General features: G+C 33.4%; 1 protein-coding gene and 1 pseudogene across 1 annotated transcript; both read left to right on the top strand.

The window, feature by feature from the left end:
* The first annotated feature begins 9,980 nt into the window (after window positions 1-9,980).
* On the top strand, window positions 9,981-11,940 carry LOC113377366. The gene is made up of 3 exons (XM_026617704.1): window positions 9,981-10,422; window positions 10,502-11,244; window positions 11,932-11,940. The coding sequence occupies exons 1-3, from the start codon at window positions 9,981-9,983 to the stop codon at window positions 11,938-11,940; spliced, it is 1,194 nt and encodes a 397-aa protein (XP_026473489.1).
* An 881-nt stretch (window positions 11,941-12,821) lies between these two features.
* Window positions 12,822-14,553, top strand: LOC113377454 (annotated as a pseudogene).
* The last annotated feature ends 573 nt before the right edge of the window (window positions 14,554-15,126 follow it).

The following is a 15,126-nucleotide window of genomic DNA, read 5'->3' on the forward strand; positions in this document are numbered from 1 at the left end:
TCTCAATCATACCGTTGGGCTGTGTGCCGTGTCTGCCGCAGATTTATGGTATATATTATCTTCTATATATAGCATATCATACATACTTATACATACATATATATATAAATATATTATAAGGTGATATATTATTTCAAAATCGCGTAAAAACTTTACACTTTTAATTCGAAATTTTTATAGAAGCGTAATTTGTTGTGATATAATTGATTTGATTTTATAATAGAGTTTGTATTTGCTCAACGTCAAATTGGACCTTTGTGCCTTGCCCTGCTCTACATATATACTTTTTATTAGATTTTTACTTTAATTCATCGAATGTCACTCGAAACTTTTCAAAAAGCAGGTCAAAGAAGAAATACTTAATTCATTTTCTATCTATCCTCGCAGAAATTTGAAAATTTTGTATAAGCTCAGTAATATTATTTCACAGTATAAAAATTATAATTATACACAAATCCATTATTACCATATTTTATAACAGAGTATGACATGAATGCTGTCGGAATTATCTTCAAGAAAATTCAAAAATTTGCTCCCGACAACAGAATTATAGACCGAGGCAGGAATGAAAATAGCAGCGGCCAGGAAAAAGAAGGCCAAGACCGTGGCAGCAAAACAATGGCAGCGGCCGGAATAACTTCTACCGTGGCCGCGGTAATTATCGCGGCGATCGACGTGGCGGCGGTAATCATCGTCAGTGGCTACTATCGCGGCGGCAGAAGTTATGATCGCGCCATATACATTTATTGATTTTTTTTATTTTTGCTTATTTCTGCTAATCTTAACAATCAGATTACAATATAATCTATAAGTTAAAAATATATTTATTAAATAAGATATTTTGTTTTATAAATAAATTAAACAAGTTATTATTTTTATTTGTTTTATCCTTCTATGTGTTATATTATGATTAATTATTATTATATAATCAGACATTTCAACAAGAAAACTTGTACAAATTTCTATGTTCCTTTGCAATTATTAAGTTGGGCTACGGTCCTAGTTTTAATTCAGTGGAAGCTGAATACATACGAATAAAACCTACAACTGTCTACAACAAATTAAAACTCAGCAAACAACAAATAGCAGATTCAGTCGATGAAATAACAAAATTAAAATACTTTTTATGTTATAACACTAAATCAAAATACTTCATACAATCTTGGAACAGATATGTTTAGTTTTTCTGCAATATTTGCTATTAGGGAACCAGATTGTATTTTAAATTATTATATTGTCTAAGGTAGGCTATTATCTTGGTCCTAAACAATTTAAAAATCATAATATTAATCATGATCTTGACAGGTTTTAGCTGTCAATGTTTTTTTTTTTTTAACTCAGTTTTATTTAGCAATCAGAAATACATAAAGATTCCTATGAGCTAAAAGACAATATTTATGAGTGATGCCTAAGAAGAACTCCAATGAGAACTTCTCAGTTTTACAATTAATATATATATTAGACTTAATCTAAGACTAAGTCTAAGGGCCATTGTCGTTTCAACCTCCTAATGCCAAAAGGTTGATTAATGTCAACTATAGAAGGGTTCAAATGTGAGTCCAGTTTGCGCTTATATTTTTCCTTAACTTCTTTAAACGTTAATTGCACCGTTTTCATGTTGAGGTCGCTGTGAATGGTTTCATTTGTCACGTACCACGGAGAATTAAGAATTGTACGTAAATTTTTGATTGAGTTCTCTGCATTATAGCTACATTAGATTTGTAAGCACATCCCCAGAGCTCAATTCCGTAGGTCCAGATTGGTTTAATAATCGATTTATATAGCAGCAACTTATTTTCGACAGAGAGCTTTGACTTTTTACGCAGTAGCCAATCAAATTCTTTCATTTTGATCATTATTTGCTGCTTTTTTGTTTTATATGGCTTTTCCAAGTAAGTCTGCTATCTAAATGGACCAACAAGATATTTCACTATGTTCTGTTTCGGAATCTGGACGTTATTTAAATAAATTGGAGGACACGTACCCTCTCTCAGGGTAAATGTGATATGAACTGATTTGGTTTCATTTATGCAAATCTTCCATTTAGCAAGCCACATTTGAAGTTTATTGATAAGTTCTTGCGTTTGTCGGGAAGCTTGATCAGCACTGTGATTACTGCTTAGTATGGCAATATCGTCAGCGAATGTAGCAATTGTCAGATTTTCAAGTAATGGGAGGTCCTTTGTGTATAAAACATATAAGAAGGGTCCAAAAATACTACCTTGTGGAACCCTGACATTATTTTGTGAAAATCAGATGTTACTTGATTTACTTTCACTTGAAAAATCCTATCTTGTAGATAGGATTTTAAAATCCCATAATACCTGGTTGGAAGGTATGTTTTTATTTTATATAAAAGTCCTGGGTGCCAAACTTTATCGAATGCTTGTCGAACATCCAGAAAGACACCACTACAAAATTGCTTATTTTCAAATGACTTGTGTACAGTATCAATAACCCTGTGAACTTGCTGTGTGGTCGAATGTTCACGTCTAAAGCCAAATTGATGATAGGGGATCCAATCTGAAGGAAGCTCGTTGTTGATTTGGTCCAAAAGGATCCTTTCAAGCAGTTTAGATATTACGGGAAGCAAGGATATTGGTCTATATGAAGATACCTCAGTCAAGTTTTTGCCTTTTTTAGGAATCATTAATATTTGGGCAGTCTTAAATGATTTTGGCCAATACTCTACTCTTAGTATGGCATTAAATATATAAGTTATTAAACAATCGTTTTCTTAAGAAGTTCTTTCAACGCCCTTGCTGTTATTTTGTCAAAACCAGGCGATTTTCTTGTATTTAACATCTGGATTTGAGAGTTGACTTCCTTGGGTTTGATAGGTTTGAAAGATTGTGAAGACTGTAGAGGTTTAAGCAATTCTTCTTCAATCTCTTTATCAATGGTGGAATCAAATGGTTTGAAAACATTAGACAAGTATTTAGCAAATAGGTGCGCCTTGTCTTCTTCACTTCTTGCCCAAGGATCATTAGCACTGTTTCTAATAGGTGAAGAAAAGAATTTAGGCTTCTTCACATTACTAGCTGCTTTCCATATCGAGTTATCTGATCTGGATAGATTATTAATGTACTTTTCAAAATTTTCATTTCTGACTTGCCTATGTTTGCTTTTAAGTTCTCTGCAAAGTTTATTGTATGTATTTTTATCGTCAGGTCTATGATTTTGTTGCCATTTAGCTCTAGTACGTCTTTTTTTCCGAATAAGTTCTTTGATTTCCAACGGAATATCTTGGAATGCAGATGATGCTTGAGTTTTAGGAGTTGCTTCTTGAATTGAAGTCTTAATGTGATGAAGCAAATCTTCAGTAGCCTTGTCAATTTCAGCATCGCTTTTGAGACTGATATGTAAATTTGTTCGCTCTTTCAAAACTTCTCGAAATGTTTCCCAATTTGTATATTTGCTATGTAATATATTTGAATTTATTTTTTGTATAACTGTGATTCCTATAGTTAAAACAATTGGAGAGTGATCTGAGGATAAATCGTATGATGGCTTAATATTCGTCACGTTCTTATTTATGTTATTCAAAATAAAGAAGTCGAGCAGGTCTGGTATTTTTTGAGGATCACTAGGCCAATATGTCGGGGTTCCAGTAGACAGAAATGAATAATTATTATTATTTAAGGTTCTCAGGAGCTCATTACCCTTGCTTGTGATCAGACGTGATCCCCAAGAAGTGTGCTTGCAGTGAAAATCACCACCTACAAGAAATTTCGCACCCAATTGATGGAAAAACTGTTCAAAATCTGTTTGCTTGATATTATGTCGTGGAGAGCAGTACACTGCTGAGATTGATAATTTGTAAAGATGCATACTAACAAGTATTGTTGTTGCTTGTAGGTGTTCTTTTTGGTACGGAGGAAGTTCGGTGTGAACTATTGTATTTCGAATAAGTATGGCTGATCCTCCATGAGCCGTATCATCCGGGTGATTGCAATAGTGTAGTGTGTAATTCGGAATCTTGCAGAAAGAGAAGCTAGTAAAGTGGGTCTCGCTTATTAGCATTATGTCAATGTAATTCAAAGTAAGGAAAGTAGTTAATTCTAGCTTGTGCTGTAGGAGCCCATTGGCATTCCAAAGTGCAATTCTTATAAATTTAGCCATTACGGATTAATTTTATTTAATAAAGTTGTTAGCAGGTTTAAAACCACACCATTTTGATGAATTAATTGATTAAACATCTGTTTGAATTCGTGCATGAACTGAGCGAAGCTTGCAGATATGCCTGAAGCAGACTCTGGATTAACGTTGTTATTTAACGCCTGTGCATATGTTCGAGGGTGACCTTGATTAGCGATCTGATTTGGATTTAGATTCGGGTACGGGTTAGTGGTAATAGTTGGATTAACCGTATGTCTGTTGTTGGATTTTTGGTTTATAAACGTTTGTGGTGTATTATGATTCATTTTTGGAAATTTTTGATCATATACCTTCTTATATGCTGGGCATCCACGATAACTAGCTGCATGATCTCCGTCGCAATTTGTACAAAAATTTATACATTTTCAGGTTTCTTGCAGTCTGATGTAGTATGATTGTTACCACAACGGGAACAAGTAAACGGCTTATTGCAGTAACGTTGAGTGTAACCGAATTGTTGGCATCTTTTGCAATGCACAACGGATTTATTATAGTGTGGCGGTTCTATACGAATTATGTTGTTAAGAATCTTTGTTACGCTGTATATGTCTTTGTTATTTTTTGCGGGTTCAAGATCAAGGTAAAATAAATTTAGTGGCTTCCTAGTTTCTCTGTGTAGTATATTTGTAACATTTCTTACTTCATGACCTATCTTCACGAACTCATTCTTGATTTCTGCAATATCTGTGGTATGATGTAAATACCTGATTACAACACGATACGCCCTTTCCTCTTTTAGTTGATAAGTATGATGAATAACATTTGTTGCACGCAAATGTTTAGTTAGTTTTCTGAAAACATCAGAATTCTGACACATTAATTTAGTTACATTATTATTTAAGGAGCGGAAAGTGTATTGTTCGAGATCAATAATAGTGTTGATTTCGTCCATCATATCTTTATAATTGTCGACGCCGTAAATAAAAATCGGTGGAGGTCTCTGGTTGGTTGTTGAGAAATCATTATTATTGGTAGTATTGATAATAGTGCTTGGCAACTGATTTATGCTATTTAGCGGTTCGAATCTATTTGACAGAGTAACCGGAGTGCTATTAGTATCATCAGATAATTTACGCTTCTTACTTTGTACAATTTTTTTTGTTGTAACAAGTTGCCACGAATGTCTCGGATTAGTTGTACAAATATTTTCCGTATTGTATGTTTGAACCTTAGTTAATTGTTTGGGCATATTTTGATTTTGACTACATACCAGCTTTGAAGCAGTCACTGCAGGGTCTTGTGAATTGCATTGAATAGCTTGTTCAATATTGGCTACTTGCATCAGATCGACGTCCATATTGGTATTTGATGTTGAAATATGCTTATTAGCAGACGAAAGTTCTGTTTCCTTCAGACGCAATTGTTCATTGACATATTCAGAACATGTTAGTGAATCGTCGTAAAGCACGTTATATGTTTCCGTAATAGAAAATTTGTCCATAGTGTCCCCCGCAGGGTGACACTTCTCTAAGTTGTGTAAAGTTAGCACAGTGATTTGTCAAAAATTATTTACACAAAAACACTGATTAATCACACTGAAACTAAGTATAAGATCAGACACTCACAGCGCGTGTTTGATTTGCCATAAAATCAATTTTTAGTATTTATTATGGTTTAAATCCGCCAAAAAAATTACTTTAAATAAACTAGGCGAAAAATCAAATGACAGAAACAAATGACATGTTATGAATCCAAAACTTTTGAACTTGACAGCTAAGTTTTTTCGGCGGCAACTTCATGCTGGCTGAAACGTGATGTGTTATAAATAGGCATGATTGAGTTGGCAAATGACAGCGAATTGAAGAAGCAAAGATTTATTTTGTTTTTGAGAGTTAAAGCGAGTCCACGAGATTCCGTAACCTATTTACTTATTAGAATTTTGTGCATACAAGCCGGAGTTTTTGTAAGTAACTATATACTTTAGATATTTGTGCCTATTTGTATCAGAATTCTGATAAAGATATCTTTCCACAAAATATTGAATTATCGGAATTTATAAGTTTGTTTGTATTACAAATAAAGTTGTTTATTTATTATTAAAGTTATTCACTGTGTCTAGTAAGTTTGAAAATATCAATAAATGCGTCATTCCTACTGCTAGAACAAGTGAAACGTGGGGTCAAAAGCACTTAAATAAATTAAATATGGCGAAAATTGACCACAATGTTATTCTGACTGTAGACTCCCTTATTGCAAATTTGGTCAAGCATCCCGTTTGGGCCAAATTTCAACAATTTCATGCCGCCAATTACGGCATTGAAGGCGATAAAGTGGAAAATGTTCTATATCGTATAAAAGTTCTAAACTTTTTACAGAAAACATAACATTACATTTATGTTGCAGTCATTTCACAAAGAGACTTAAAGAAAGATCAGGAAATAATATCTGTAGCTGTAAGCTCAATTATTTTTCTTTCAGTGGCGGATCCAGGGGGGGGGGGTCACGGGGGTCATGACCCCCCTGAGCTAGTTACAAGATTTAGGTAAACCGCCAAATATAACAAGCCGAAAACCTTTTTCTCATTCTACACTTGTCGGCACTATTGTCATAAAGAAAAAATCCGAGTACATTATTAGTCGATATTAATTAGTACTTAGTATAATGTATTTAGTTTATAAACAAATCATAATTAGATATCAACACATCACAAAGACTTATAGAAAATTATTATACTTTGTGATTGTCTAATAAATAAATAAAATAATTGTATATGAACGATTTCTAAGAATCTGCAACGTACGCATAAGAAAGAAATCATTCACCAGCAGGCCCAATGTTATCATTGATTATAAAACTATTTATCACTCGATGACTGACTTGTAAATTTTCGTTATAATAAAATAATGAACGAATACGAATGATGAATAGGAAGATATACAATATAGGGTATTATAGCGTGTCGATTGTATATATTATATATTTTGTTTAAAATATCATTGATAACGAATTAGATATGAGGACAATGCACGTGGACGACTAATAATTTTTATAAATGGGTTTCATTCATTAGGCCGTATATAACATATAAATAATAGCCTCGGAAAAATCAATTAGATCTGAACTGTCGACTAACCAACGTCTAAAATCTTTAATAAATTATAATCAGAGCGCAAAATAAAATATATTTCAGAAATAATTAAAATAAAGTGCAACAAACTGAGTGTAGTGAGTTATAAAAAAAGTGTTATAAAAATAGTGTTTCTTAGTTTATGTGTTTTGTATTGAAATATTATTATGGTAAGTTACTTCATATGTTACTTTATATTTACTTTTTTACTTTTTTCCTTTATACTTTTTAGCATTGATCTCTATTTTTTACATTCATTACTTTAATTCTTTATAACTTCCAAATTACTTTTAACTTTCGATATTCATTACATCTTAGTATTATTATTTTAATTGTTATCTGGAATATTTTATTTTTTATTCATATTGTGTTAATTTCCCGAAAAAGAAGTTTGTTTTCACCAGAAAATCCGATTTGCTAATTTTATATTTCTCGACGTTTCAAGTCATTGTGAGTGGAGTGAAACCAAACTTAACTAGTTGGTATTGGTATTTTGCCATAAGGCAAGTTACATGAACTTCCCGATATGTGTATAATCGACTTAATCCATGATAAATAAATTCATTTATGAGTAGTTCAAAGTATTCGAAGTGGATTTGTTACACATTATTAAAAACCCAGTAGGAGTATTTTCTGAAACCAAATTTTCAAAATTTGCATTATTTTGCCGTAACAGGCTTTAGTATGTTTATTAAGACCAGATACTTTATCGCTATACCAAGTAAATCATCTAATTTTAATTTTAATAGAAATCAAAAAAACTTCTCATTTTAAAAATAAACTACTTGTCGTAACACCGTAATATTTTAGTAAGTTGTATAAGACCATGATATATATCATCAAAAAAAGTTTCATAAAAATCGACTCAGTTTTTTTTTCAACTATGAATTACAAGAAAACGGCTCGGTAGATTTTCACCTAAAATTTATCAGTATCATTCCCAACTAATATCTTTCGAACAGTTTTTGATTTTTTTAAATCGATTCGGTAGTATGAGCTTAAATGTAGACGAAAAGTTTAACACTTTATTCCAAATTATAAAGAAACGGCTTGGCCGATCGTCGCACAAAACTGATAAACGATAGTCCTCATCGAGATACTTCAAATGGTTTTTAAATTTCTGAAATCGGTTCAGGCGTTTTTGAGAAAACGTCGATGAAAGGTGTATTTTTGACAAATGCCAAAAAACGATATTAATTTTTGCAAACTTTGACGAATTTTTTTAAGCTAAATGAGTTGTCGTAGGGCCGTAACATTTTAGTATGATCTAGAAGGCTATTGTATTTACCGTCAAAAAATAATAATAAAAATCGTCGAAAAAAATTTTTTCAACACTTTATTACAAAAAAAAACGGCCCGGCCGATCTCTACCAAAAACTCATCAGCGCGATTCCCAACTAATATCTTTCGAACGCTTTTTGAATTTTCAAAATCGATTCAGAACTGCGGGCTAAAAATTGGACGATTTTTTTCACTTTTCTGCTATTCACAAAGAAACGGTTTGGCTGATCGTACCGCAAACTTGAAAAACGCTAGTCCTAATCGCGATACATCGAAGGGCTTATGAATTTTTGATATCGGTCCAGCCGTTTTTGAGAAAATATCGATTTGCGGCAAAAATCTGTTTACATACAAACACACACGCATACCTTTTCTAAACTTGGTCTCATTCGATTTAGAATGACTTGAAACGTCGAGATTTCAAGCGATTACTAAAATTAGCGAATCGGATATTTTGATGAATACATAAACTTCTCCCTCGGGAAGTTAAAAAAATATGAACTTGGAGCTGCCATGTATATGTGTATGTCAACAGAATTTTTATTTTTCGTCGACGAAACGTTTCTCAAAAACGGCTGAACCGATTTCAAAAACTTAAAAGCCATTTGATATATCTTGATAAAGACTAGCATCGACTATTTTTTATCGTTCGTCAGAAACTGCTCGAAAAATATTGGGCCGAGCCGTTTCTTCGTAAAAAAAATTCAAAATTGTTTTTTGACATCTTTCTTTTTTTAACTTTTTATAACAAAAGATATCATACACTGAATAATATACTTAAATATTATGGGCTTACAATAATCCGTTAAATTATAAATAAATCATCAATGTTTAGAATTTAATGGCGCACACAAGCGATTCATTCATTACAAAAATCACTTTTTCATTATTCCTGTGTATTTTATTTTTTATGTATCTTTAATTATTTTGACATTAAGGGAGATAGAAAAACATTTTGCTTAATAATAAAAATATTCGCATGGTTTTGCTTGCAGGCTGATTCTAAGGGAAAAGTGGAAAGTGGATTGAAACGCTCGTTGAATAAAATAGATTCATATTTCTCAAAGAAACCGAGACTCGAGATCGCTCGAGATTCACCTACAACTTCAGGTGAAAATAACTGCTTCGCCGATGCTTCTGCTTCTGCAGATGCATTGCAATGTAGGGCATTATCAATTGATGAAGAAACTCCAACACTTTCGGAACCAATGTTTGCTGCGGATATTGGTTGTTATACAGGAAAAATCGTTAGTGATTCGATGAAAGCTGTGTTGCTTGAAAAACATTGGCAGCCTCCCTCTAATTATACTTTTCCGCATTGTATTGTAAATAAAATGGGAAAACAGACAAAAAAATATGCACAAAAATCTCACCTCGAAAAATTTCAATGGCTGGTTTTGTCGCATAAAGACCAGGGTCTTTATTGCAAGGTGTTCAGACAAAAACACCTTTGCGTCGATTTGTAAGGGAACCAATGAAAGCTTTTGATGATTTGCTAGGTGAAAATGGTGCTCTGCTAACACACCAGCGAAATAAATACCATCAATCAGCTGTCGAAGCCGGGAAGAACTTTTTATTAAATTTCCACAAACCGGAAATGAACATAACAAACCAACTAGACAACCAAAAACTAAAGCAAATTAATGAAAACAGAGAACGATTAAGGCCAACGAGGCATGCAATTTTTAAGTTAGAACTTGGAGCTGCCATGCAAGGTATTTGTGAAACACGCTGGGTAGAAAGGCATGATGGGCATCTTCAGTTTCAAGGGGACAACTTAATCAAAATTTGTAGCGCTCTGGAGAAGATTTCTGCTTGGCAAGATAATAAAACTGCCAATGATGCACATTGCTTGCTGCAAACATTACGCAGTTCTGACTTTATAATATCTTCCATCTGCTTAAGTGATGTATTAGGTGGGTGTATAATTTATTATTTTTACAAATTCATTAGTTAGTTTATGCACTACAGTAACTATAACTTATTTTTTTTCAGGTACTACTGTATCTTTAAGCAGAATTCTGCAATCGAGCTCGATTGATTTGAAAAAAGCTACAGATGCTTTTAATGACACATTAAGGGTTCTGAGAAATAAAAGAGAAAATGTGGACGAAATCTTCCAACAGCTGTTTGAAGAAGCTAAAGAAGTAGCTGAGCAGTTAGATATAGATATTAAATGTCCGAGATTAGTACCAAAACAGATACATAGAGCCAATAATCAATCTGCTCAGTCTGCTGGAGATTATTTCCGCCGAGCTGTTTATATTCCTCTTTTAGATTCAATAATCAGCGATCTCCAGGACCGCTTGTCTCCTGATGTACTTAATTTATTTAAGCTGAATGTTTTTATGCCAAAAACCGAACATAACAATAAAGACATTGAAGCTGTAAGACAACTAGCTAACGACCATAAACTGTTACTAGATAACACTCCAGTGTCTATTATTGTAAATGAATATAGGCTGTGGATGGTGAAGTGGCAGTCCTGGCAGCAAACTCAGGATACACCGCAATCAATATCTGAGGTTATTACAAATTGTGACATTGATATGTATCCTAACATAAGAAAATTCCTACAAATTATAGCTACACTACCTGTCAGTGTGGCTACAGCAGAAAGGTCTTTCTCTACGTTGCGTAGAATAAAAACATGGATAAGATCTTCAATGGCGGAAGATCGTTTGACAGGACTGGCACTTCTCCATGTACATAAAAATATAGCGATTGACGTCGATGATGTAATAACGCGTTTTGGGAGAAGACACAAAAGAAAAATTAATTTTGTAATTTGAAAATGTGTATTTTGCTTATTTTTTAAATTATTAAGTATGTTTTGTAGTTATTATATATAGTAAAATTGTTTTTTCGTAATAATTATATATTTGAATGTTAAGAGGACTCAGTTATTATTATACATTTTATTTTTTATATGTATTTATATATTTATTTTTATTATATATGTTATGTAGCGATTTTCAGATGTAGAGTACTTATTTACATTAATAAAATACCTAAATTCAATTTGAAATAATTACAACCATTTGATCACGTGACCTTTATTTGAACTAAGCGACCCCCCCTGGCGCCAAAGCTGGATCCGCCACAGTTTTCTTTTAGGTGAAAGATGTAGAGATTTAAACCATGCTCGAAAAATGTTCACTCATATTGTGTGGATTTTAGTTAGCAAGTATTATAATGTACAAATAGATTTAGCGATCAAGGAAATAAATTTATTTGAAAATAATGACTCAGTATCAAACAAGACAATCTTGACTGATACTGATGTTTCAGAAATAGCAAATGATTGTGAGCCATGTGAGATCTTGTACGAAATTGTCTATTTTATAAAGATTTCCTTCGAATTAAATGCGAAACCGAAAAGATTATACCGAAAGAAGGATTTATTAATCGTTTTTTCCTCCCAGGTTTCTTAAATTATGTAGTGGACAGGTATATTCCAATTATACCTTTGTGGTCAGGTCTAATGTTAGATAATGACAGAAAACATTTGTATTCAAATGCTGCTGTCGAATCATTTTTCAATACATTAAAGAACAATATCTGCCATCGTAATAAATACGTGAAAGCAGAACATTTCGTGGAGAAATTGAGAGGTATGTTGCGCCTTGCCAATAATGATTTAATAAATAAATGTCCTGTAACACAGAAACTTAATCCTGAAAAAAGCAACAAAAGTTACAATAGAAAAAAAAGAAGAAATGCAAGTCAGGAGAAGTTAGGCATGGTAAACAATATTAAAAGTAGTTGGTTTGGTATTTAGCCTTGAAGCAAGTTACATGAACTTGCCGATATGTTTAAATAATCGACTTAATCAATAAAAAATAAATTAATTTATGAGTCATTAAAAGTATTCCGAGTGGATTTATTACACATAATTGAAACGAACGAACACTTTGACTCCGAGTATTTTCTAAAATTCTCTTATCCCTTTCTATGATATGCACTCATACACAAAACATTTGTGAATCATTCCATTGCTCGCATGTCAATGACATATGCATCAACAATTTTCAAAATAGAAAACAATAGAATGGTGGGCTTTGTGCGTTTAACTTGTTTTCAAATGCTTGTAGCATACAGTGTTTTATCTGGCAAAAGATTTGGCAATATATAATATACAGTATTATATAAAATATATGATATTTTCTCACTAACAGTTTAAATCATTTCAAATATGACGAAAGCAGCCGCAGATAAGCAGGAGGAAGAAAAAATAAGCAGAGACATCAGCCAATTGAGCCTGTCGTCCACATCGAGCCAAGAGCAAAGTTATAAGTGCTATAACCATGCTGAGAACAGTCTTATCAAAATGCAAGCATACTTAAATAATGGACAACTGTGTGATATCACATTAGTTGCTGGCAATGATGGGACAAAAGTGTCCGCCCATCGGCTTGTTCTCTCAGCATGCAGTGAGTACTTCTCTGTCATGTTTACAGGTAACCTTAAGGAAGCAAATCAGAATGAAATTCAGCTATGCTCTGTCGATGGGGATGCCCTACAAAATCTCGTGCAGTATTGTTACACGGGTTCTATCGAGCTACGAGAAGATAACGTGGAGACGTTACTTGCAACAGCATGTTTGTTGCAACTTAATGATGTCATTGAAGCATGCTGCACATTTCTTGCAAAACAATTGCACCCTTCTAATTGCTTAGGAATTGCTTTGTTTGCGGAACAACAATCTTGCCCAACCCTGCTTAAGAAGTCTATAAGTTACGTTCATGAAAACTTCATGCAAGTATGGAGAGATGAAGAGTTTTTGCGGTTATCAGATACTCAGTTATCAGCATTGCTCAGAAGTGATGATCTAAATGTTAATTCAGAACAGGAAGTTTTTCTAGCACTCATGGAATGGGTGAATGAAGATAAAGCCAATAGAGAAAAACATCTTCCACGCTTGTTAGAGTTTATTCATCTTTCATTGCTTTCACCAACATTCTTAGTTGATCAAGTAGATGTTTTGTGTGGTAACATATTGGAGTGTCAGAGACTTGTAGTGAATGCACTGAAATGGCATTTATTGCCCGAGAGGCGACCTTATCTTGCTAACAATTGGTCAAGGGCCAAAAAAGCTACTCTTGGTAAAGTAATCGTATTAGGTGGTGTTGATGCCACCAGAGAAGCTACTCCCATGGAATTATATTGTCCGTGGAGTGACAAATGGTCTTCCTTTGGTCTTATGAGTGGTCGAAAATTGCAGTTCGGATCTGTGATCATTAAAGATAAACTCATGGTTGTTGGAGGTAGAGATGGATTAAAAACACTGAATACAGTGGAATGTTTAGATTTAGTTAGCAAGACTTGGAGCATGCTACCTCCGATGAGCACACATAGACACGGACTAGGTGTTGCAATCTTAGAAGGACCTTTATACGCAAGTGGAGGTCATGATGGTTGGTCATACTTGAACACTGTGGAACGTTGGGATCCAATTGCTCCCACATAGTCCTACGTTGTACACATGATATGTCAGAGAAATTCTCCTGGTGTAGCTGTGTTGAATGGAAAATTATACGCTGTTGGCGGTCATGATGGCGGTGGTTGTTTAAGTACAGTAGAGTGCTATGATCCACATACTAATAAGTGGAAAATGTGTGCTTCTATGAGCATCAGAAGAGGTGGAGTTGCAGTGGGAGCTGTTAATGGCTTCCTCTATGCACTTGGAGGTCATGATGCGCCAGCATCTAATCCCAGTGCAAGTAGATATGACCTAGTAGAGATATGATCCAGTCTCAAACATCTGGACTCCTATGGCTTCTTTGACTTGCTGCCGTGATGCAATTGGCGTCTGTGTGTTTGGGGATAGATTATTGGCAGTTGGTGGTTTTGATGGATCTAAATACCTAACTGCAGCCGAGGAATACAATCCTCAAACCAATGAATGGAAGCAAGTATGTGATATGCTAGTGGGCCGTGCAGGTAGAAGTGTTGTAGTTATGTCTAATTCATCGTTTCCCAACACTATGATTTCAGAAATCATAAAGAAGACAGCTCCACCTTCCACAACTGCTAATGCTAAATAAGGAATCCCTTGATAACTTTTTGAATACATCAAAGTACCATTACAGGATTAGTTCTCTCCTATATATTTAAATAATAGATGCACGTAATTTCAAGTCTACATTTTTAATGGTAACCAAAGCCATTACACTGCCAAACAGCATTCCGAAGCATGGTAAATGTGATATAAAGTTGTATAATGTGGTTTAACATAATGTAAATTATAATACATTATTTACTCAAACAATTGTTAATAATGTAAACTAATAGTCTAATTTTTATTAATTTAGAAGACTTAAAACTCTTAGATAAACTTAGCAATATCAAATTTCATTATACATTGAAATGACTAAAATGATATATATATATATATATATATATATATATATATATATTAGGGTGGTCCTTAAAATGGTCATTTTCGAATTTCCTTGCTCCCAGGGGCTCAAATGGTTCCAAATAGATAAAATTCAATCAAAGTTTTGTATGGAAATAGCATGGAAAAATTTAAAAAAAATTTAAAAATGTGTTTTAGATGGAATTTAGCGAACAAATGAATGAATAAAACTCATTCATTTGTCGCTAAGTTATACCTA

The sequence above is a fragment of the Ctenocephalides felis genome, unplaced genomic scaffold, assembly GCF_003426905.1.
Source record: "Ctenocephalides felis isolate EL2017-DRISC unplaced genomic scaffold, ASM342690v1 CF-g0.4_SCAFFOLD_00132, whole genome shotgun sequence".
Lineage (NCBI taxonomy): Eukaryota > Metazoa > Arthropoda > Insecta > Siphonaptera > Pulicidae > Ctenocephalides > Ctenocephalides felis.

Excerpts from the sequence above, each read along its gene's own strand:
- LOC113377366 (XM_026617704.1), top strand. The coding sequence starts at position 9,981 with ATGAAAGCTTTTGATGATTTGCTAGGTGAAAATGGTGCTCTGCTAACA. Across the intron at positions 10,423-10,501 it reads CTGCTTAAGTGATGTATTAG|GTACTACTGTATCTTTAAGC; the intron begins GTGGGTGTATAA and ends ATTTTTTTTCAG.